Source organism: Brachyhypopomus gauderio, chromosome 2, assembly GCF_052324685.1.
Source record: "Brachyhypopomus gauderio isolate BG-103 chromosome 2, BGAUD_0.2, whole genome shotgun sequence".
In the NCBI taxonomy this organism is placed as follows: domain Eukaryota; kingdom Metazoa; phylum Chordata; class Actinopteri; order Gymnotiformes; family Hypopomidae; genus Brachyhypopomus; species Brachyhypopomus gauderio.
The window spans coordinates 1,970,001-1,996,823 of record NC_135212.1 but is presented as its reverse complement, the minus strand read 5'-3'; the positions used below and the strand labels follow the sequence as shown (position 1 = coordinate 1,996,823).

Here is a 26,823-nt window from a genome sequence, read left to right as displayed (position 1 = left end):
ACACCAACACCAGACTACACCACCTCGACACCAACACCAGACTACACCACCTCGACACCAACACCAGACTACACCACCTCGACACCCACTCCAGACTACACCACCTCGACACCCACTCCAGACTACACCACCTCGACACCCACTCCAGACTACACCACCTCGACACCCACTCCAGACTACACCACCTCGACACCAACACCAGACTACACCACCTCGACACCAACACCAGACTACACCACCTCGGCACCCACTCGACACTCACTACAGACTACACCACCTCGACACCAACACCAGACTACACCACCTCGACACCCACTCCAGACTACACCACCTCGACACCCACTCCAGACTACACCACCTCGACACCCACACCAGACTACACCACCTCGACACCAACACCAGACTACACCACCTCGACACCCACTCGACACCCACTCCAGACTACACCACCTCGACACCAACACCAGACTACACCACCTCGACACCCACCAACACCAGACTACACCACCTCGACACCCACCAACACCAGACTACACCACCTCGACACTCACTCCAGACTACACCACCTCGACACCCACCCACTCCAGACTACACCACCTCGACACCCACCAACACCAGACTACACCACCTCGACACCAACACCAGACTACACCACCTCGACACCCACCCACTCCAGACTAAACCACCTCGACACCAACACCAGACTAAACCACCTCGACACCAACACCAGACTAAACCACCTCGACACCCACTCCAGACTACACCACCTCGACACCCACTCGACACCCACTCCAGACTACACCACCTCGACACCAACACCAGACTACACCACCTCGACACCCACCAACACCAGACTACACCACCTCGACACCCACCAACACCAGACTACACCACCTCGACACCAACACCAGACTACACCACCTCGACACCAACACCAGACTACACCACCTCGACACCCACTCCAGACTACACCACCTCGACACCCACTCCAGACTACACCACCTCGACACCCACTCCAGACTACACCACCTCGACACCCACTCCAGACTACACCACCTCGACACCCACTCCAGACTACACCACCTCGACACCAACACCAGACTACACCACCTCGACACCCACTCCAGACTACACCACCTCGACACCCACTCCAGACTACACCACCTCGACACCAACACCAGACTACACCACCTCGACACCAACACCAGACTACACCACCTCAACACCCACCAACACCAGACTACACCACCTCAACACCCACTCCAGACTACACCACCTCAACACCCACCAACACCAGACTACACCACCATCACCAGACTACACCACCTCAACACCAGTGCATCATACAGCTTACACCACCTCGACACCAACACCAGACTACACCACCTCAACACCCACCATCACCACAATACACCACCTCAACACCAGTGCATCATACAGCTTGCACCACCTCGACACCAACACCAGACTACACCACCTCAACACCCACTCCAGACTACACCACCTCAACACCCACCAACACCGGTCTACACCACCTTGACACCAACACCGGACTACACCACCTCGACACCCACCAACACCAGACTACACCACCTCGACACCCACACCAGACTACACCACCTCGACACCCACCAACACCAGACTACACCACCTCGACACCCACCAACACCAGACTACACCACCTCGACACCCACCAACACCAGACTACACCACCTCGACACCAACACCAGACTACACCACCTCGACACCAACACCAGACTACACCACCTCGACACCAACACCAGACTACACCACCTCGACACCCACTCCAGACTACACCACCTCGACACCCACTCCAGACTACACCACCTCGACACCCACTCCAGACTACACCACCTCGACACCCACTCCAGACTACACCACCTCGACACCAACACCAGACTACACCACCTCGACACCAACACCAGACTACACCACCTCGGCACCCACTCGACACTCACTACAGACTACACCACCTCGACACCAACACCAGACTACACCACCTCGACACCCACTCCAGACTACACCACCTCGACACCCACTCCAGACTACACCACCTCGACACCCACACCAGACTACACCACCTCGACACCCACACCAGACTACACCACCTCGACACCAACACCAGACTACACCACCTCGACACCCACTCGACACCCACTCCAGACTACACCACCTCGACACCAACACCAGACTACACCACCTCGACACCCACCAACACCAGACTACACCACCTCGACACCCACCAACACCAGACTACACCACCTCGACACTCACTCCAGACTACACCACCTCGACACCCACTCCAGACTACACCACCTCGACACCCACTCCAGACTACACCACCTCGACACCAACACCAGACTACACCACCTCGACACCCACCCACTCCAGACTAAACCACCTCGACACCAACACCAGACTAAACCACCTCGACACCAACACCAGACTAAACCACCTCGACACCCACTCCAGACTACACCACCTCGACACCCACTCCAGACTACACCACCTCGACACCAACACCAGACTACACCACCTCGACACCCACCAACACCAGACTACACCACCTCGACACCCACCAACACCAGACTACACCACCTCGACACCAACACCAGACTACACCACCTCGACACCCACTCCAGACTACACCACCTCGACACCCACTCCAGACTACACCACCTCGACACCCACTCCAGACTACACCACCTCGACACCCACTCCAGACTACACCACCTCGACACCAACACCAGACTACACCACCTCGACACCAACACCAGACTACACCACCTCGACACCCACTCCAGACTACACCACCTCGACACCCACTCCAGACAACACCACCTCAACACCCACTCCAGACTACACCACCTCGACTACACCACCTCGACACCAACACCAGACTACACCACCTCGACACCCATTCCAGACTACACCACCTCGACACCCACCCACTCCAGACTACACCACCTTGACACCCACCCACTCCAGACTACCCCACCTCGACACCAACACCAGACTACACCACCTCGACACCAACACCAGACTACACCACCTCGACACCCACCCACTCCAGTCTAAACCACCTCGACACCAACACCAGACTAAACCACCTCGACACCAACACCAGACTACACCACCTCGACACCCACTCCAGACTACACCACCTCAACACCCACCAACACCAGACTACACCACCTCGACACCCACACCAGACTACACCACCTCGACACCCACTCCAGACTACACCACCTCGACACCCACTCCAGACTACACCACCTCGACACCCACTCCAGACTACACCACCACCAGACTACACCACTTCGACACCCACCAACACCAGACTACACCACCTCGACACCCACCAACACCAGACTACACCACCTCGACACCCACTCCAGACTACACCACCTCGACACCCACTCCAGACTACACCACCTCGACACCCACTCCAGACTACACCACCTCGACACCCACCCACTCCAGACTACACCACCTCGACACCCACCCACTCCAGACTACCCCACCTCGACACCCACCAACACCAGACTACACCACCTCGACACCAACACCAGACTACACCACCTCGACACCCACCCACTCCAGTCTAAACCACCTCGACACCAACACCAGACTACACCACCTCGACACCAACACCAGACTACACCACCTCGACACCCACTCCAGACTACACCACCTCAACACCCACCAACACCAGACTACACCACCTTGACACCAACACCAGACTACACCACCTCGACACCCACACCAGACTACACCACCTCGACACCCACTCCAGACTACACCACCTCGACACCCACTCCAGACTACACCACCTCGACACCCACTCCAGACTACACCACCACCAGACGACACCACCTCGACACCAACACCAGACTACACCACCTCGACACCCACCAACACCAGACTACACCACCTCGACACCCACCAACACCAGACTACACCACCTCGACACCCACCAACACCAGACTACACCACCTCGACACCCACAAACACCAGACTACACCACCTCGACACCCACTCCAGACTACACCACCTCGACACCCACTCCAGACTACACCACCTCGACACCCACTCCAGACTACACCACCTCGACACCAACACCAGACTACACCACCTCGACACCCACTCCAGACTACACCACCTCGACACCCACTCCAGACTACACCACCTCGACACCAACACCAGACTACACCACCTCGACACCAACACCAGACTACACCACCTCGACACCATCACCAGACTACACCACCTCAACACCCACCATCACCAGACTACACCACCTCGACACCCACTCCAGACTACACCACCTCGACACCCACTCCAGACTACACCACCTCGACACCAACACCAGACTACACCACCTCGACACCCACACCAGACTACACCACCTCGACACCCACTCCAGACTACACCACCTCGACACCCACTCCAGACTACACCACCTCGACACCAACACCAGACTACACCACCTCGACACCAACACCAGACTACACCACCTCAACACCCACCATCACCAGACTACACCACCTCAACACCCACTCCAGACTACACCACCTCAACACCCACTCCAGACTACACCACCTCAGCACCCACCAACACCAGACTACACCACCTCAACACCCACTCCAGAGTACACCACCTCAACACCCACTCCAGACTACACCACCTCGACACCCACTCCAGACTACACCACCTCGACACCAACACCAGACTACACCACCTCAACACCCACTCCAGAGTACACCACCTCAACACCCACTCCAGACTACACTACCTCGACACCAACATCAGACTACACCACCTCGACACCAACACCAGACTACACCACCTCGACACCAACACCAGACTACACCACCTCAACACCCACCAACACCAGACTACACCACCTCAACACCCACTCCAGACTACACCACCTCAACACCCACCAACACCAGACTACACCACCATCACCAGACTACACCACCTCAACACCAGTGCATCATACAGCTTACACCACCTCGACACCAACACCAGACTACACCACCTCAACACCCACCATCACCACAATACACCACCTCAACACCAGTGCATCATACAGCTTGCACCACCTCGACACCAACACCAGACTACACCACCTCAACACCCACTCCAGACTACACCACCTCAACACCCACCAACACCGGTCTACACCACCTTGACACCAACACCGGACTACACCACCTCGACACCCACCAACACCAGACTACACCACCTCGACACCCACACCAGACTACACCACCTCGACACCCACACCAGACTACACCACCTCGACACCCACCAACACCAGACTACACCACCTCGACACCCACCAACACCAGACTACACCACCTCGACACCCACCAACACCAGACTACACCACCTCGACACCAACACCAGACTACACCACCTCGACACCAACACCAGACTACACCACCTCGACACCCACTCCAGACTACACCACCTCGACACCCACTCCAGACTACACCACCTCGACACCCACTCCAGACTACACCACCTCGACACCAACACCAGACTACACCACCTCGACACCAACACCAGACTACACCACCTCGACACCAACACCAGACTACACCACCTCGACACCAACACCAGACTACACCACCTCGGCACCCACTCGACACTCACTACAGACTACACCACCTCGACACCAACACCAGACTACACCACCTCGACACCCACTCCAGACTACACCACCTCGACACCAACACCAGACTACACCACCTCGACACCAACACCAGACTACACCACCTCGACACCAACACCAGACTACACCACCTCGACACCAACACCAGACTACACCACCTCGACACCCACTCCAGACTACACCACCTCGACACCCACTCCAGACTACACCACCTCGACACCCACTCCAGACTACACCACCTCGACACCCACTCCAGACTACACCACCTCGACACCCACTCCAGACTACACCACCTCGACACCAACACCAGACTACACCACCTCGACACCAACACCAGACTACACCACCTCGACACCAACACCAGACTACACCACCTCGGCACCCACTCGACACTCACTACAGACTACACCACCTCGACACCAACACCAGACTACACCACCTCGACACCCACTCCAGACTACACCACCTCGACACCCACTCCAGACTACACCACCTCGACACCCACACCAGACTACACCACCTCGACACCAACACCAGACTACACCACCTCGACACCCACTCGACACCCACTCCAGACTACACCACCTCGACACCAACACCAGACTACACCACCTCGACACCCACCAACACCAGACTACACCACCTCGACACCCACCAACACCAGACTACACCACCTCGACACTCACTCCAGACTACACCACCTCGACACCCACTCCAGACTACACCACCTCGACACCCACTCCAGACTACACCACCTCGACACCCACCCACTCCAGACTACACCACCTCGACACCCACCAACACCAGACTACACCACCTCGACACCAACACCAGACTACACCACCTCGACACCCACCCACTCCAGACTAAACCACCTCGACACCACCACCAGACTACACCACCTCGACACCAACACCAGACTACACCACCTCGACACCCACCAACACCAGACTACACCACCTCGACACCCACCAACACCAGACTACACCACCTCGACACCCACCAACACCAGACTACACCACCTCGACACCCACTCCAGACTACACCACCTCGACACCCACACCAGACTACACCACCTCGACACCAACACCAGACTACACCACCTCGACACCCACTCCAGACTACACCACCTCAACACCCACCAACACCAGACTACACCACCTCGACACCCACACCAGACTACACCACCTCGACACCCACTCCAGACTACACCACCTCGACACCCACTCCAGACTACACCACCTCGACACCCACTCCAGACGACACCAACACCAGACTACACCACCTCGACACCAACACCAGACTACACCACCTCGACACCCACCAACACCAGACTACACCACCTCGACACCCACCAACACCAGACTACACCACCTCGACACCCACCAACACCAGACTACACCACCTCGACACCCACTCCAGACTACACCACCTCGACACCCACTCCAGACTACACCACCTCGACACCCACTCCAGACTACACCACCTCGACACCCACTCCAGACTACACCACCTCGACACCAACACCAGACTACACCACCTCGACACCCACTCCAGACTACACCACCTCGACACCAACACCAGACTACACCACCTCGACACCAACACCAGACTACACCACCTCGACACCAACACCAGACTACACCACCTCAACACCCACCAACACCAGACTACACCACCTCAACACCCACTCCAGACTACACCACCTCAACACCCACCAACACCAGACTACACCACCATCACCAGACTACACCACCTCAACACCAGTGCATCATACAGCTTACACCACCTCGACACCAACACCAGACTACACCACCTCAACACCCACCATCACCACAATACACCACCTCAACACCAGTGCATCATACAGCTTGCACCACCTCGACACCAACACCAGACTACACCACCTCAACACCCACTCCAGACTACACCACCTCAACACCCACCAACACCGGTCTACACCACCTTGACACCAACACCGGACTACACCACCTCGACACCCACCAACACCAGACTACACCACCTCGACACCCACACCAGACTACACCACCTCGACACCCACCAACACCAGACTACACCACCTCGACACCCACCAACACCAGACTACACCACCTCGACACCAACACCAGACTACACCACCTCGACACCAACACCAGACTACACCACCTCGACACCAACACCAGACTACACCACCTCGACACCCACTCCAGACTACACCACCTCGACACCCACTCCAGACTACACCACCTCGACACCCACTCCAGACTACACCACCTCGACACCCACTCCAGACTACACCACCTCGACACCAACACCAGACTACACCACCTCGACACCAACACCAGACTACACCACCTCGGCACCCACTCGACACTCACTACAGACTACACCACCTCGACACCAACACCAGACTACACCACCTCGACACCCACTCCAGACTACACCACCTCGACACCCACTCCAGACTACACCACCTCGACACCCACACCAGACTACACCACCTCGACACCAACACCAGACTACACCACCTCGACACCCACTCGACACCCACTCCAGACTACACCACCTCGACACCAACACCAGACTACACCACCTCGACACCCACCAACACCAGACTACACCACCTCGACACCCACCAACACCAGACTACACCACCTCGACACTCACTCCAGACTACACCACCTCGACACCCACCCACTCCAGACTACACCACCTCGACACCCACCAACACCAGACTACACCACCTCGACACCAACACCAGACTACACCACCTCGACACCCACCCACTCCAGACTAAACCACCTCGACACCAACACCAGACTAAACCACCTCGACACCAACACCAGACTAAACCACCTCGACACCCACTCCAGACTACACCACCTCGACACCCACTCGACACCCACTCCAGACAACACCACCTCGACACCAACACCAGACTACACCACCTCGACACCCACCAACACCAGACTACACCACCTCGACACCCACCAACACCAGACTACACCACCTCGACACCAACACCAGACTACACCACCTCGACACCAACACCAGACTACACCACCTCGACACCCACTCCAGACTACACCACCTCGACACCCACTCCAGACTACACCACCTCGACACCCACTCCAGACTACACCACCTCGACACCCACTCCAGACTACACCACCTCGACACCCACTCCAGACTACACCACCTCGACACCAACACCAGACTACACCACCTCGACACCCACTCCAGACTACACCACCTCGACACCCACTCCAGACTACACCACCTCGACACCAACACCAGACTACACCACCTCGACACCAACACCAGACTACACCACCTCAACACCCACCAACACCAGACTACACCACCTCAACACCCACTCCAGACTACACCACCTCAACACCCACCAACACCAGACTACACCACCATCACCAGACTACACCACCTCAACACCAGTGCATCATACAGCTTACACCACCTCGACACCAACACCAGACTACACCACCTCAACACCCACCATCACCACAATACACCACCTCAACACCAGTGCATCATACAGCTTGCACCACCTCGACACCAACACCAGACTACACCACCTCAACACCCACTCCAGACTACACCACCTCAACACCCACCAACACCGGTCTACACCACCTTGACACCAACACCGGACTACACCACCTCGACACCAACACCGGACTACACCACCTCGACACCCACACCAGACTACACCACCTCGACACCCACCAACACCAGACTACACCACCTCGACACCCACCAACACCAGACTACACCACCTCGACACCCACCAACACCAGACTACACCACCTCGACACCAACACCAGACTACACCACCTCGACACCAACACCAGACTACACCACCTCGACACCAACACCAGACTACACCACCTCGACACCAACACCAGACTACACCACCTCGACACCCACTCCAGACTACACCACCTCGACACCCACTCCAGACTACACCACCTCGACACCCACTCCAGACTACACCACCTCGACACCCACTCCAGACTACACCACCTCGACACCAACACCAGACTACACCACCTCGACACCAACACCAGACTACACCACCTCGGCACCCACTCGACACTCACTACAGACTACACCACCTCGACACCAACACCAGACTACACCACCTCGACACCCACTCCAGACTACACCACCTCGACACCCACTCCAGACTACACCACCTCGACACCCACACCAGACTACACCACCTCGACACCCACTCCAGACTACACCACCTCGACACCCACACCAGACTACACCACCTCGACACCAACACCAGACTACACCACCTCGACACCCACTCGACACCCACTCCAGACTACACCACCTCGACACCAACACCAGACTACACCACCTCGACACCCACCAACACCAGACTACACCACCTCGACACCCACCAACACCAGACTACACCACCTCGACACTCACTCCAGACTACACCACCTCGACACCCACTCCAGACTACACCACCTCGACACCCACTCCAGACTACACCACCTCGACACCCACCCACTCCAGACTACACCACCTCGACACCCACCAACACCAGACTACACCACCTCGACACCAACACCAGACTACACCACCTCGACACCCACCCACTCCAGACTAAACCACCTCGACACCAACACCAGACTAAACCACCTCGACACCAACACCAGACTAAACCACCTCGACACCCACTCCAGACTACACCACCTCGACACCCACTCGACACCCACTCCAGACTACACCACCTCGACACCAACACCAGACTACACCACCTCGACACCCACCAACACCAGACTACACCACCTCGACACCCACCAACACCAGACTACACCACCTCGACACCAACACCAGACTACACCACCTCGACACCCACTCCAGACTACACCACCTCGACACCCACTCCAGACTACACCACCTCGACACCCACTCCAGACTACACCACCTCGACACCCACTCCAGACTACACCACCTCGACACCAACACCAGACTACACCACCTCGACACCAACACCAGACTACACCACCTCGACACCCACTCCAGACTACACCACCTCGACACCCACTCCAGACAACACCACCTCAACACCCACTCCAGACTACACCACCTCGACTACACCACCTCGACACCAACACCAGACTACACCACCTCGACACCCATTCCAGACTACACCACCTCGACACCCACCCACTCCAGACTACACCACCTTGACACCCACCCACTCCAGACTACCCCACCTCGACACCAACACCAGACTACACCACCTCGACACCAACACCAGACTACACCACCTCGACACCCACCCACTCCAGTCTAAACCACCTCGACACCAACACCAGACTAAACCACCTCGACACCAACACCAGACTACACCACCTCGACACCCACTCCAGACTACACCACCTCAACACCCACCAACACCAGACTACACCACCTCGACACCCACACCAGACTACACCACCTCGACACCCACTCCAGACTACACCACCTCGACACCCACTCCAGACTACACCACCTCGACACCCACTCCAGACTACACCACCACCAGACTACACCACCTCGACACCCACCAACACCAGACTACACCACCTCGACACCCACCAACACCAGACTACACCACCTCGACACCCACTCCAGACTACACCACCTCGACACCCACTCCAGACTACACCACCTCGACACCCACTCCAGACTACACCACCTCGACACCCACCCACTCCAGACTACACCACCTCGACACCCACCCACTCCAGACTACCCCACCTCGACACCCACCAACACCAGACTACACCACCTCGACACCAACACCAGACTACACCACCTCGACACCCACCCACTCCAGTCTAAACCACCTCGACACCAACACCAGACTACACCACCTCGACACCAACACCAGACTACACCACCTCGACACCCACTCCAGACTACACCACCTCAACACCCACCAACACCAGACTACACCACCTTGACACCAACACCAGACTACACCACCTCGACACCCACACCAGACTACACCACCTCGACACCCACTCCAGACTACACCACCTCGACACCCACTCCAGACTACACCACCTCGACACCCACTCCAGACTACACCACCACCAGACGACACCACCTCGACACCAACACCAGACTACACCACCTCGACACCCACCAACACCAGACTACACCACCTCGACACCCACCAACACCAGACTACACCACCTCGACACCCACCAACACCAGACTACACCACCTCGACACCCACAAACACCAGACTACACCACCTCGACACCCACTCCAGACTACACCACCTCGACACCCACTCCAGACTACACCACCTCGACACCCACTCCAGACTACACCACCTCGACACCAACACCAGACTACACCACCTCGACACCCACTCCAGACTACACCACCTCGACACCCACTCCAGACTACACCACCTCGACACCAACACCAGACTACACCACCTCGACACCAACACCAGACTACACCACCTCGACACCATCACCAGACTACACCACCTCAACACCCACCATCACCAGACTACACCACCTCGACACCCACTCCAGACTACACCACCTCGACACCCACTCCAGACTACACCACCTCGACACCAACACCAGACTACACCACCTCGACACCCACACCAGACTACACCACCTCGACACCCACTCCAGACTACACCACCTCGACACCCACTCCAGACTACACCACCTCGACACCAACACCAGACTACACCACCTCGACACCAACACCAGACTACACCACCTCAACACCCACCATCACCAGACTACACCACCTCAACACCCACTCCAGACTACACCACCTCAACACCCACTCCAGACTACACCACCTCAGCACCCACCAACACCAGACTACACCACCTCAACACCCACTCCAGAGTACACCACCTCAACACCCACTCCAGACTACACCACCTCGACACCCACTCCAGACTACACCACCTCGACACCAACACCAGACTACACCACCTCAACACCCACTCCAGAGTACACCACCTCAACACCCACTCCAGACTACACTACCTCGACACCAACATCAGACTACACCACCTCGACACCAACACCAGACTACACCACCTCGACACCAACACCAGACTACACCACCTCAACACCCACCAACACCAGACTACACCACCATCACCAGACTACACCACCTCAACACCAGTGCATCATACAGCTTACACCACCTCGACACCAACACCAGACTACACCACCTCAACACCCACCATCACCACAATACACCACCTCAACACCAGTGCATCATACAGCTTGCACCACCTCGACACCAACACCAGACTACACCACCTCAACACCCACTCCAGACTACACCACCTCAACACCCACTCCAGACTACACCACCTCAACACCCACCAACACCAGTCTACACCACCTTGACACCAACACCGGACTACACCACCTCAACACCCACCAACACCAGACTACACCACCTCGACACCCACCAACACCAGACTACACCACCTCGACACCCACACCAGACTACACCACCTCGACACCCACCAACACCAGACTACACCACCTCGACACCCACCAACACCAGACTACACCACCTCGACACCCACACCAGACTACACCACCTCGACACCCACCAACACCAGACTACACCACCTCGACACCCACCAACACCAGACTACACCACCTCGACACCCACCAACACCAGACTACACCACCTCGACACCCACCAACACCAGACTACACCACCTCGACACCAACACCAGACTACACCACCTCGACACCAACACCAGACTACACCACCTCGACACCCACTCCAGACTACACCACCTCGACACCCACTCCAGACTACACCACCTCGACACCCACTCCAGACTACACCACCTCGACACCCACTCCAGACTACACCACCTCGACACCCACTCCAGACTACACCACCTCGACACCCACTCCAGACTACACCACCTCGACACCAACACCAGACTACACCACCTCGACACCAACACCAGACTACACCACCTCGACACCCACTCGACACCAACACCAGACTACACCACCTCAACACCCACTCCAGACTACACCACCTCGACACCCACTCCAGACTACACCACCTCGACACCCACTCCAGACTACACCACCTCGACACCCACACCAGACTACACCACCTCGACACCCACACCAGACTACACCACCTCGACACCCACACCAGACTACACCACCTCGACACCAACACCAGTCTACACCACCTTGACACCAACACCGGACTACACCACCTCAACACCCACCAACACCAGACTACACCACCTCGACACCCACCAACACCAGACTACACCACCTCGACACCCACACCAGACTACACCACCTCGACACCCACCAACACCAGACTACACCACCTCGACACCCACCAACACCAGACTACACCACCTCGACACCCACACCAGACTACACCACCTCGACACCCACCAACACCAGACTACACCACCTCGACACCCACCAACACCAGACTACACCACCTCGACACCCACCAACACCAGACTACACCACCTCGACACCAACACCAGACTACACCACCTCGACACCAACACCAGACTACACCACCTCGACACCAACACCAGACTACACCACCTCGACACCAACACCAGACTACACCACCTCGACACCCACTCCAGACTACACCACCTCGACACCAACACCAGACTACACCACCTCGACACCCACTCCAGACTACACCACCTCGACACCCACTCCAGACTACACCACCTCGACACCCACTCCAGACTACACCACCTCGAAACCAACACCAGACTACACCACCTCGACACCAACACCAGACTACACCACCTCGACACCCACTCGACACCAACACCAGACTACACCACCTCGACACCCACTCCAGACTACACCACCTCGACACCCACTCCAGACTACACCACCTCGACACCCACACCAGACTACACCACCTCGACACCCACACCAGACTACACCACCTCGACACCCACACCAGACTACACCACCTCGACACCAACACCAGACTACACCACCTCGACACCCACTCCAGACTACACCACCTCAACACCCACCAACACCAGACTACACCACCTCGACACCAACACCAGACTACACCACCTCGACACCCACTCCAGACTACACCACCTCGACACCCACACCAGACTACACCACCTCGACACCAACACCAGACTACACCACCTCGACACCAACACCAGACCACACCACCTCGACACCAACACCAGACTACACCACCTCGACACCCACTCCAGACTACACCACCTCGACACCCACTCCAGACTACACCACCTCGACACCCACTCGACACCCACTCCAGACTACACCACCTCGACACCAACACCAGACTACACCACCTCGACACCAACACCAGACTACACCACCTCGACACCAACACCAGACTACACCACCTCGACACCCACTCCAGACTACACCACCTTGACACCCACCAACACCAGACTACACCACCTCAACACCCACTCCAGACTACACCACCTCAACACCCACTCCAGACTACACCACCTCGACACCCACCAACACCAGACTACACCACCTCGACACCCACCAACACCAGACTACACCACCTCGACACCCACCATCACCAGACTACACCACCTCGACACCAACACCAGACTACACCACCTCGACACCAACACCAGACTACACCACCTCAAAACCCACCATCACCAGACTACACCACCTCAACACCCACTCCAGACTACACCACCTCAACACCCACTCCAGACTACACCACCTCAGCACCCACCAACACCAGACTACACCACCTCAACACCCACTCCAGAGTACACCACCTCAACACCCACTCCAGACTACACCACCTCGACACCCACTCCAGACTACACCACCTCGACACCAACACCAGACTACACCACCTCACCACCCACTCCAGAGTACACCACCTCAACACCCACTCCAGACTACACTACCTCGACACCAACATCAGACTACACCACCTCGACACCAACACCAGACTACACCACCTCAACACCCACCAACACCAGACTACACCACCTCAACACCCACTCCAGACTACACCACCTCAACACCCACCAACACCAGACTACACCACCATCACCAGACTACACCACCTCAACACCAGTGCATCATACAGCTTACACCACCTCGACACCAACACCAGACTACACCACCTCAACACCCACCATCACCACAATACACCACCTCAACACCAGTGCATCATACAGCTTGCACCACCTCGACACCAACACCAGACTACACCACCTCAACACCCACTCCAGACTACACCACCTCAACACCCACCAACACCAGTCTACACCACCTTGACACCAACACCGGACTACACCACCTCAACACCCACCAACACCAGACTACACCACCTCGACACCCACCAACACCAGACTACACCACCTCGACACCCACCAACACCAGACTACACCACCTCGACACCCACCAACACCAGACTACACCACCTCGACACCCACCAACACCAGACTACACCACCTCGACACCCACCAACACCAGACTACACCACCTCGACACCCACCAACACCAGACTACACCACCTCGACACCAACACCAGACTACACCACCTCGACACCAACACCAGACTACACCACCTCGACACCCACTCCAGACTACACCACCTCGACACCAACACCAGACTACACCACCTCGACACCCACTCCAGACTACACCACCTCGACACCCACTCCAGACTACACCACCTCGACACCAACACCAGACTACACCACCTCGACACCAACACCAGACTACACCACCTTGACACCCACTCGACACCAACACCAGACTACACCACCTCGACACCCACTCCAGACTACACCACCTCGACACCCACTCCAGACTACACCACCTCGACACCCACTCCAGACTACACCACCTCGACACCCACACCAGACTACACCACCTCGACACCCACACCAGACTACACCACGTCGACACCCACACCAGACTACACCACCTCGACACCAACACCAGACTACACCACCTCGACACCCACTCGACACCCACTCCAGACTACACCACCTCGACACCAACACCAGACTACACCACCTCGACACCAACACCAGACTACACCACCTCGACACCCACCAACACCAGACTACACCACCTCGACACCCACCAACACCAGACTACACCACCTCGACACCCATTCCAGACTACACCACCTCGACACCCATTCCAGACTACACCACCTCGACACCCACTCCAGACTACACCACCTCGACACCAACACCAGACTACACCACCTCGACACCCACTCCAGACTACACCACCTCGACACCCACTCCAGACTACACCACCTCGACACCCACTCCAGACTACACCACCTCGACATCCACCAACACCAGGCTACACCACCTCGACATCCACCAACACCAGGCTACACCACCTCGACACCCACCAACACCAGGCTACACCACCTCGACACCAACACCAGGCTACACCACCTCGACACCAACACCAGACTACACCACCTCGACACCAACACCAGACTACACCACCTCGACACCAACACCAGACTACACCACCTCGACACCCACTCCAGACTACACCACCTCAACACCCACCAACACCAGACTACACCACCTCGACACCAACACCAGACTACACCACCTCGACACCCACTCCAGACTACACCACCTCGACACCCACACCAGACTACACCACCTCGACACCAACACCAGACTACACCACCTCGACACCAACACCAGACTACACCACCTCGACACCAACACCAGACCACACCACCTCGACACCAACACCAGACTACACCACCTCGACACCCACTCCAGACTACACCACCTCGACACCCACTCCAGACTACACCACCTCGACACCCACTCGACACCCACTCCAGACTACACCACCTCGACACCAACACCAGACTACACCACCTCGACACCAACACCAGACTACACCACCTCGACACCCACTCCAGACTACACCACCTTGACACCCACCAACACCAGACTACACCACCTCGACACCCACTCCAGACTACACCACCTCGACACCCACTCCAGACTACACCACCTCGACACCCACCAACACCAGACTACACCACCTCGACACCCACCATCACCAGACTACACCACCTCGACACCCACCATCATCAGACTACACCACCTCGACACCCACCAACACCAGACTACACCACCTCGACACCAACACCAGACTACACCACCTCGACACCAACACCAGACTACACCACCTCGACACCAACACCAGACTACACCACCTCGACACCCACCAACACCAGACTACACCACCTCGACACCCACCAACACCAGACTACACCACCTCGACACCCACCAACACCAGACTACACCACCTCAACACCCACCATCACCAGACTACACCACCTCAACACCCACTCCAGACTACACCACCTCAACACCCACTCCAGACTACACCACCTCAACACCCACTCCAGACTACACCACCTCAACACCCACCAACACCAGACTACACCACCTCAACACCCACTCCAGACTACACCACCTCGACACCCACCAACACCAGACTACACCCACCAACACCAGACTACACCACCTCGACACCCACCAACACCAGACTACACCACCTCGACACCCACCAACACCAGACTACACCACCTCGACACCCACCATCACCAGACTACACCACCTCGACACCAACACCAGACTACACCACCTCGACACCAACACCAGACTACACCACCTCGACACCAACACCAGACTACACCACCTCGACACCAACACCAGACTACACCACCTCGACACCAACACCAGACTACACCACCTCGACACCCACCAACACCAGACTACACCACCTCGACACCCACCAACACCAGACTACACCACCTCAACACCCACCATCACCAGACTACACCACCTCAACACCCACCATCACCAGACTACACCACCTCAACACCCACTCCAGACTACACCACCTCAACACCCACTCCAGACTACACCACCTCAACACCCACTCCAGACTACACCACCTCAACACCCACTCCAGACTACACCACCTCAACACCCACTCCAGACTACACCACCTCAACACCCACCAACACCAGACTACACCACCTCAACACCCACTCCAGACTACACCACCTCGACACCCACCAACACCAGACTACACCACCTCGACACCCACCAACACCAGACTACACCACCTCGACACCCACCAACACCAGACTACACCACCTCGACACCCACCATCACCAGACTACACCACCTCGACACCCACCAACACCAGACTACACCACCTCGACACCAACACCAGACTACACCACCTCGACACCAACACCAGACTACACCACCTCGACACCAACACCAGACTACACCACCTCGACACCCACCAACACCAGACTACACCACCTCGACACCCACCAACACCGGACTACACCACCTCGACACCCACCAACACCAGACTACACCACCTCGACACCCACCAACACCAGACTACACCACCTCGACACCAACACCATACTACACCACCTCGACACCAACACCAGACTACACCACCTCAACACCAATACCAGACTACACCACCTCAACACCTCTGCACACACTGCCATTGTTCCTACGCCAGACAATGTGAGATGGGCAAATCTCAGTCGTGTGCCACAGACGTGAAAATCCCCAGAGCCATCACCCATCACTAACGCATCACCTCGCCCAGCACACCGCCCCTATATAATCCCTTAGCCAGGGGAACAGGCCTTCGATTGTGTGTGTGTGTTTCACTGTCTTCCACTTCCGAAGACTCCTCTTTCACCTTCATGAAGGGAAGAACCCACATGAATCGGAGGCGCGGGGCGTTTGAAGTGGTCCCTGCTCACCGTGGCAGGTCTGTCATTAACACGTCCTGCTGCGGGAACAAAGGGCAGGTACAGGCGCGTGCGGGACCATTAGCCAGCTTAATTGTGAAGAGGAGGGGAAGGGGGAGGGGTGGCGTGTGTGTGTGTGTGGCCCACGTCCTGGTGAAAGGGCGCTGGAAGCCGCGTACACACCGCACACCTGAAGACACGGTGCGCTGGGGGCCCTGATCTGGGGATGAAAGACGTCACCTGCGCCCATCGGGGCACCGTGCCAGGTGGTGTGAGAGGGCCTGGGAGGGGCTTTGAGAGGCTTCCCACAGGAGCGGAGCGCCAACCACACACCTCAGTGACACCACACCGCAGGGCAGACAGGACCGCAAACAGGCCTCTGTCTGACCACTCGGGTGGGTCAGCGGACGGCAGCCAGGGCCAGAGAACTTTCCACAGGAACGTCTGGGAGCCACAGACAATGGCAGCGGCGGGCAGGGCAGTTGGCACAGGGCGGCGGGCACAGGGCCAGTGGGCCAGGACAAAGGGGGAAGTGCCGTCCAGAAAAAGAACAAGACAAACAGGTGAATCATAGTTATTGCAGAGCAGTGTGTGTGTGTGTGTGTGTGTGTGTGTGTGTGTGTGTGTGTGTGTGTGTGTGTGAGAGAGAGAGCCGGTCTGCTGGAACAGGGTTGTTTTTTTTCTTTTCAGAAAGTGTGCCTGTAAGAGAGAGTGTGAGGTGTGTGTGTGTGTGTGTGTGTGTGTGTGTGTGTGTGTGTGTGTGTGTAGGACGTGATGAGGTGCTCTGTTGAGTGACTGCCACAGGTGCTGTGGCAACACAGCCTACAAAAAGGAGGCAGGAGGGGACAGGAGGGACACTGCTGGAGTCATCAGGACAGGAGGGACACTGCTGGAGTCATCAGGACAGGAGGGACACTGCTGGAGTCATCAGGACAGGAGGGACACTGCTGGAGTCATCAGGACAGGAGGGACACTGCTGGAGTCATCAGGACAGGAGGGACACTGCTGGAGTCATCAGGACAGGAGGGGACAGGAGGGACACTACTGGAGTCATCAGGACAGGAGGGACACTGCTGGAGTCATCAGGACAGGAGGGGCACTGCTGGAGTCATCAGGACAGGAGGGACACTGCTGGAGTCATCAGGACAGGAGGGGACAGGAGGGACACTACTGGAGTCATCAGGACAGGAGGGACACTGCTGGAGTCATCAGGACAGGAGGGACACTGCTGGAGTCATCAGGACAGGAGTGGACAGGAGGGACACTGCTGGAGTCATCAGGACTGCACTTCCTTCTACTTCAGCTGGGTTGTAGTACACAGTGCTCCTTAAGACTAAACAAACCACGGGGTAAAGGGGCGGGGGCTCTGGGCGTGGAGGCTGAGTAAAGGGGCGGAGCTCTGGGGTGTGGAGGCTGAGTAAAGGGGTGGGGCTCTGGGTCTGTGGGCGTGGAGGCTGAGTAAAGGGGCGGGGCTGTGGGGGCGTGGAGGCTGAGTAAAGGGGCGGGGCTGTGGGGCATGGAGGCTGAGTAAAGGGGCGGGGCTGTGGGGCGTGGAGGCTGAGTAAAGGGGCGGGGCTGTGGGGCGTGGAGGCTGAGTAAAGGGGCAGGGCTCTGGGGCGTGAAGGCTGAGTAAAGGGGTGGGGCTGTGGGGTGTGGAGGCTGAGTAAAGGGGCGGGGCTGTGGACTCACCCCTGCGAGTCCAGCGTGCCCTTCAGCAGGAGTCTGGACAGCAGGGTGAAGACGGCCAGCTGCACTTCCGGGTCGCAGCCTGACCCCAGACACCTCTGCAGCAGAGGCAGCAGTTCTGGCAGAAACTCGCCGACCACGGGACCTGGAGACACACACACACACACACACACACACACACACACACGTCAGTCACAAAGGGAGATCCACGACGAGGTCACTGATATCCTCAGCAGGGTGGTTCTCATTTCTCCAGGCTTCCGTGGTCATTCCTGTAAGTGCTCTCACCACTGCTGTGGGCTGTATGGGAAACTCACTGTCTGTGTATTCCCACTTTTGCCCACCAACCCACACACACATACACACACTCATACAGACAGGACTCACTCACACACAGTCAGTGCAGACTGAAGACCAGTGTTCCAGAGACACTGAGACACACAAACAGCATTTCCTGGGAAGCCTTGAGAGCAAAAGCCAGACTGCCCACAGCAGACTGCACAAAGGGGGGGATGAAAGAGAGAGAGAGAGAGAGAGAGAGAGAAAGAGAGAGAGAGAGAGAGAGCACAAGAGAGTGAGAAAGAAAGCATAAGAAAGACAGAGAGATGGTTTACACAGTTTTCACAATATCATTTACACTTATACACTGATGTGTGCAGGAGGGCATTCTGGGACCGCCTCCTGCAGGTCTAACTAAGTGAGGTAGAGGAAGGAGTGAGGGAGATAATGCACCCCCCCCCCCCAGCTCCTGAGCTCCAGGACTCCTACCTCACCCCTCAGTCTGGTGTGCTGGAACAGGGGAAGGTTTAACCCCTTCTTTAGGTGAAAAGAGAATGAGAGAGAGAGAGAGAGAGAGAGAGAGAGAGTGAGAGAGTGAGAGAGAGAGAGGCACACAAAGACAGGTTCAAAGTGGGATCCCCAGTATCAGGTCAAGCTGCCTTTCATGGGCGTAGCTGAGAGCTGACCTCCACCCTCCATCAACCTCCACCCAGCAACCTCCATTAGCTGCCTGCTTCACCCACACAGGCTATGAGGGGGCAGAGGGGGTGAGAGTGTGAAGGAGTCCACGAGTGTAAGGCTGCGTGTGTGTAGGGATGTGTGTGTGTGTGTAGGGATGTGTGTGTGTGTGTAGGGATGTGTGTGTGTGTGTAGGGATGTGTGTGTGTGTGTGTGTGTGTAGGGATGTGTGTGTGTGTGTAGGGGTGTGTGTGTGTGTGTGTGTGTGTAGGGGTGCGTGTGTGTGTGAGTGTGTGTGTGTGTAGGGGTGCGTGTGTGTGTGTGAGTGTGTGTAGGGATGCGTGTGTGTGTGTGTGTGTAGGGATGTGTGTGTGTGTGTGAGTAGGGATGTGTGTGTGTGTGTGAGTAGGGATGTGTGTGTGTGTGTGTGTGAGTGTGTGTGTGTAGGGATGTGTGTGTGTAGGGATGTGTGTGTGTGTGTAGGGGTGCGTGTGTGTGTGTGTGTGTGTAGGGGTGCGTGTGTGTGTGTGTGTGTGTAGGGGTGCGTGTGTGTGTGTGAGTGTGTGTAGGGATGCGTGTGTGTGTGTGTGTGTGTAGGGATGTGTGTGTGTGTGTGTGTAGGGATGTGTGTGTGTGTGTGTGAGTAGGGATGTGTGTGTGTGTGTGTGTGTGAGTAGGGATGTGTGTGTGTGTGTGTGTGTGTGTGTGTGAGTGTGTGTAGGGGTGTGTGTGTGTGTGTGTGTGTGTGTGTGTGTAGAGTGTGTGTGTGTGTGTGTAGGGGTGTGTGTGTGTGTGTGTGTGTGTGTGTGTCTGTAGGGGTGTGTGTGTGTGTGGAGACCACCGGCGCTGCTAACGGCTCCACCAGTGCTTTGCTGGCTGGTTAATTCTTCATATGAGCCTGCACTGCTACAGAAGAAGAGTTCACACACACACTGCGTGCAGAGTAAAGCAAGGAATAAACACTCCTGTTCACACACAGTCTAATAAACTATGAGACTTCTCTCTCTCTCTCTCTCTCTCTCTCACACACTCACACACACACACGCACCGGACTGACAGGCGATGATGTCCAGCTGGGTTTTCTGAATGGAGTAAGCAGAGCAGGAATGAAGTGACTCAAGTAGCCACTGGAGCAGCTGGGCCATGTGCTGCCTGTACAACTCAAACACACTCCCGAGACCCAGCACCCGGGACAAACACGCCACACACTCCTCCGCCTGCCACAGAGAGGGGGGGGGGGGGGGGGGGGGCAGAGAGAAAGGGGGTTTCATTTACAGTTTAATCATTTGCAAAAGTTCATTTGTGCTTGAATACAGTGCTGTGGCATTCTGGCACTGCGGGAGTCGGAAATGGTTAATTTACAGAAAATGCAATAAAAATATCTAAGCAACATAGTTTTATGGTAAGACGAAAATATAGACATTTTTGTGGTTTGCATAACTATATATTGTTTATGTTGTTGTTTCATATCCCATTTGGTACAAACCCACATGTTTGCATTCACACACTCTAGACTAATAAACCCCAGTGCAGCAGGCAAGACAGAGCAGAGAGTGTAAACACACAGTGTCAGTGTCTCTGTGACTGTGGAGGATGTGACCTCGAAGGCCATGTGAGCCTGGAGCGAAGAACACGCACACACACACACACACGCACACACACAACAAATATGTTTGACCTGAGCACTGAGCTACAGACCCCTAATCCCCTATACTGGGGCAAGTGGGGTGGATTCTGGGAAACTGGAAGGCGTGTCCCGTGGGAGGCGGCCCAGCGTCCGGGAAAACCTGACGGCCACTTTCTAACTCCCTCCCTGTCTCTGTCTCAACGGCTGCTTTTACTGTCCTTCCTGTCCCTATTGAAAGGTCCCACGAAGTCCAGTCTGGGCACTCTGTCTGCGGTTTAGTGCGCGCACACACACACACACACACACACACACACACACACACACACACACACACACACACACACACACACACACACACGAGCACCAGGCTCTGTGGTCATACGTTAGGCGCTGGTACTCTGCTTTAGAGGAGATGCCTGCAGCCTGTCGTTACCTGAAGACCGTTTACATTACACTGACAAGAGTTTGTGTTTGCCTCACTTTCTCCGGTTCACCTTAGTAACCACAATAACTAGTGCATCTGCAGCTCGTCTGTGTGTGTGTGTGTGTGTGTGTGTGTGTGTGTGTGTGTGTGTGAGAGAGAGAGAGAGAGAGAGAGTGAGGGAGACATGGCGGCTGCCTGCAGCATGCCCATGCTAGCCGTACACACTCCCAAAAACTATAATGCCCCACAAACACACACCTCCTTTCACCCATCAGTGGGTTTAAAGTTCCACTGCAAAGGTACAATTTGTGTTCTCCTCTCTCTAAGTACATAATTACACAGGCCCCGATGGCGGCTTTGAACAGGGAGACCTACATTACATTCCACAGATGGTTCCGCAGAACACGCTTCAGTCATAACAAAAAGAAAAAAGGCACAGAAATGAGAAATGAAATAAGAGGAAAAAGGAGAAAACGCTTAACCACCTTGGCCAAGTGTGGCAGACGGAACAAGAAAAACAGGAGTACTGAAGAGACAAGAGAATTATGGGTTATGAACACAGCGCTGAGGTAATGGTAGTGGACACACAGCGGGAGTGTGTGAGACCGCTGTGTGAGCTTACTGTGAGTGTGAGAGAGCATGTGAGACCACTGTGAGTGTGTGAGTGTGAGGGACCGCTGTGAGTGTGTGAGACCACTATGAGTGTGTGAGACCACTATGAATGTGAGAGACCGCTGTAAGTGTGAGAGACCGCTGTAAGTGTGAGCCTACTGTGAGTGTGAGCCTACTGTGAGTGTGAAAGAGCATGTGAGACCACTATGAGTGTGAGTGTGTGTGAGACCGCCGTGAGTGTGTGTGAGACCGCTGTGAGTGTGAGTGTGACTGCTGTGAGTGTGAGTGTGACCGCTGTGAGTGTGAGTGTGACCGCTGTGAGTGTGACCGCTGTGAGTGTGAGTGAGACCACTGTGAGTGTGAGTGAGACCACTGTGAGTGTGAGTGTGACCACTGTGAGTGTGAGTGTGACCACTGTGAGTGTGAGTGTGACCACTGTGAGTGTGAGTGTGACCGCTGTGAGTGTGACCGCTGTGAGTGTGACCGCTGTGAGTGTGACCGCTGTGAGTGTGAGTGTGACCGCTGTGAGTGTGAGTGAGACTGCTGTGAGTGTGACCACTGTGAGTGTGAGTGACCATTGTGAGTGTGAGTGTGACCACTGTGAGTGTGACCACTGTGAGTGTGAGTATTACCACTGTGAGTGTGAGTGTGAGTATTACCTTGGTTCGAAGCTCTTGCTCTGTGGCCAGACTCTGTGCAGTCACCAGGACCTTGAGCAGCTGCAGACTTATGACTTGGCAGTCGTCCTCACAGGTCTCCATGATGGCCTCCACACACGCCACTAACTGCTCCACATATGGGCCCTGAACACAGCGAGACAGGATTACACCCCCATCTCACGTTCAGACAGGCTACCGTCATCTGTGTTATTACAAAGAAATTCATACAGGCACGAAAGGCCAGAGGTTTCTACTAGTTGATTCATTTAGGCTAATCTGTGAGTGGACAGCACCTGTGTGTGTGTGTGTGTGTGTGTGTGTGTGTGTGTGTGTGTGTGTGTGTGTGTGTGAGATCTCCTCTGAATCACTTTGGTCATGCTTTCATCTGTTCTCATGCTAACTCTGTCAGTGCCTCATATCAGCCATCATTCCTCCCCCGTTCCCCTCAGCACCTGGGACTGCCGTGGAAACCCAGTGTGTGTGTTTGTGTGTAAGCGTGCTAAGCTGGCTACATCATACATCCGTCACCAGACACGGACCTGACTCACAAAGCCTCCTGTCCTTTTTTATTACCAAAATAAAACATTCCAAAAACAAGCCTTCTCCAAGACTCCGTTTCATCAGTACTTTTTCAGCCTGTGGGTTTTACACACGCTCCTCACGAACACACCATAAAAGCAGTTCAGGATTAACCCTAGAACACGGAGCAGCCCTGATCCCAGCCGCACCACACTGCTCCCAGCTAGCAGACACACGGGCAGCCGGTTTAGTTCTTCTCCCCGATCACAGGAGGCACCAGCAATGCCACACAGAGACCTGCCACACAGAGACCTGCCACACAGAGACCTGCCACACAATGGGGAAGAAAAGAAGCAGCAGAAGGCATTGTGAGAGTTCTGGCTGGGCTCTCGTGTTCAGACAACACGGGTCATGTGGACCGGTTTCCATGCCATCAGACGGATCACGACATCACTTCCTGTTTTCTGCTACTCTGTGATTATAGCTCACCTCCAGGTGCTCGCTGGCCTTCAGGAGGCTGGCTCAGTACGGCACGCATTCATGTGTGTGTGTGTGTGTGTGTGTTAGCAGGAAATACGGTCTACAGGCCCGAGTGTGCGTGCGATATAAAGGTACTGCATGGGTCGATTTGAGTGAAGATCTGGAGAGAGAGGATCTGGATCTAGAGGATCTGAATCTAGAGGATCTGAATCTGGATCTAGAGGATCTGAATCTAGAGGATCTGAATCTAGAGGATCTGAATCTGGAGCTAGAGGATCTGAATCTAGAGGAT

At 56.0% G+C, this 26,823-nt stretch overlaps 1 protein-coding gene across 1 annotated transcript in view; it reads right to left on the bottom strand.

Annotated features, from left to right (window-relative positions):
• Positions 1 to 26,823, bottom strand: part of dnaaf5 (dynein axonemal assembly factor 5) — a 71,278-nt gene that overhangs the window by 33,313 nt on the left and 11,142 nt on the right. The window contains exons 7-9 of the mRNA XM_076982192.1: positions 25,533 to 25,676; positions 23,259 to 23,427; positions 21,257 to 21,398 (exon numbers count right to left, since the gene is read on the bottom strand). Of these exons, the coding sequence (XP_076838307.1) occupies positions 21,257 to 21,398; positions 23,259 to 23,427; positions 25,533 to 25,676 (455 nt within the window). The remainder of the gene's footprint in view (positions 1 to 21,256; positions 21,399 to 23,258; positions 23,428 to 25,532; positions 25,677 to 26,823) is intronic.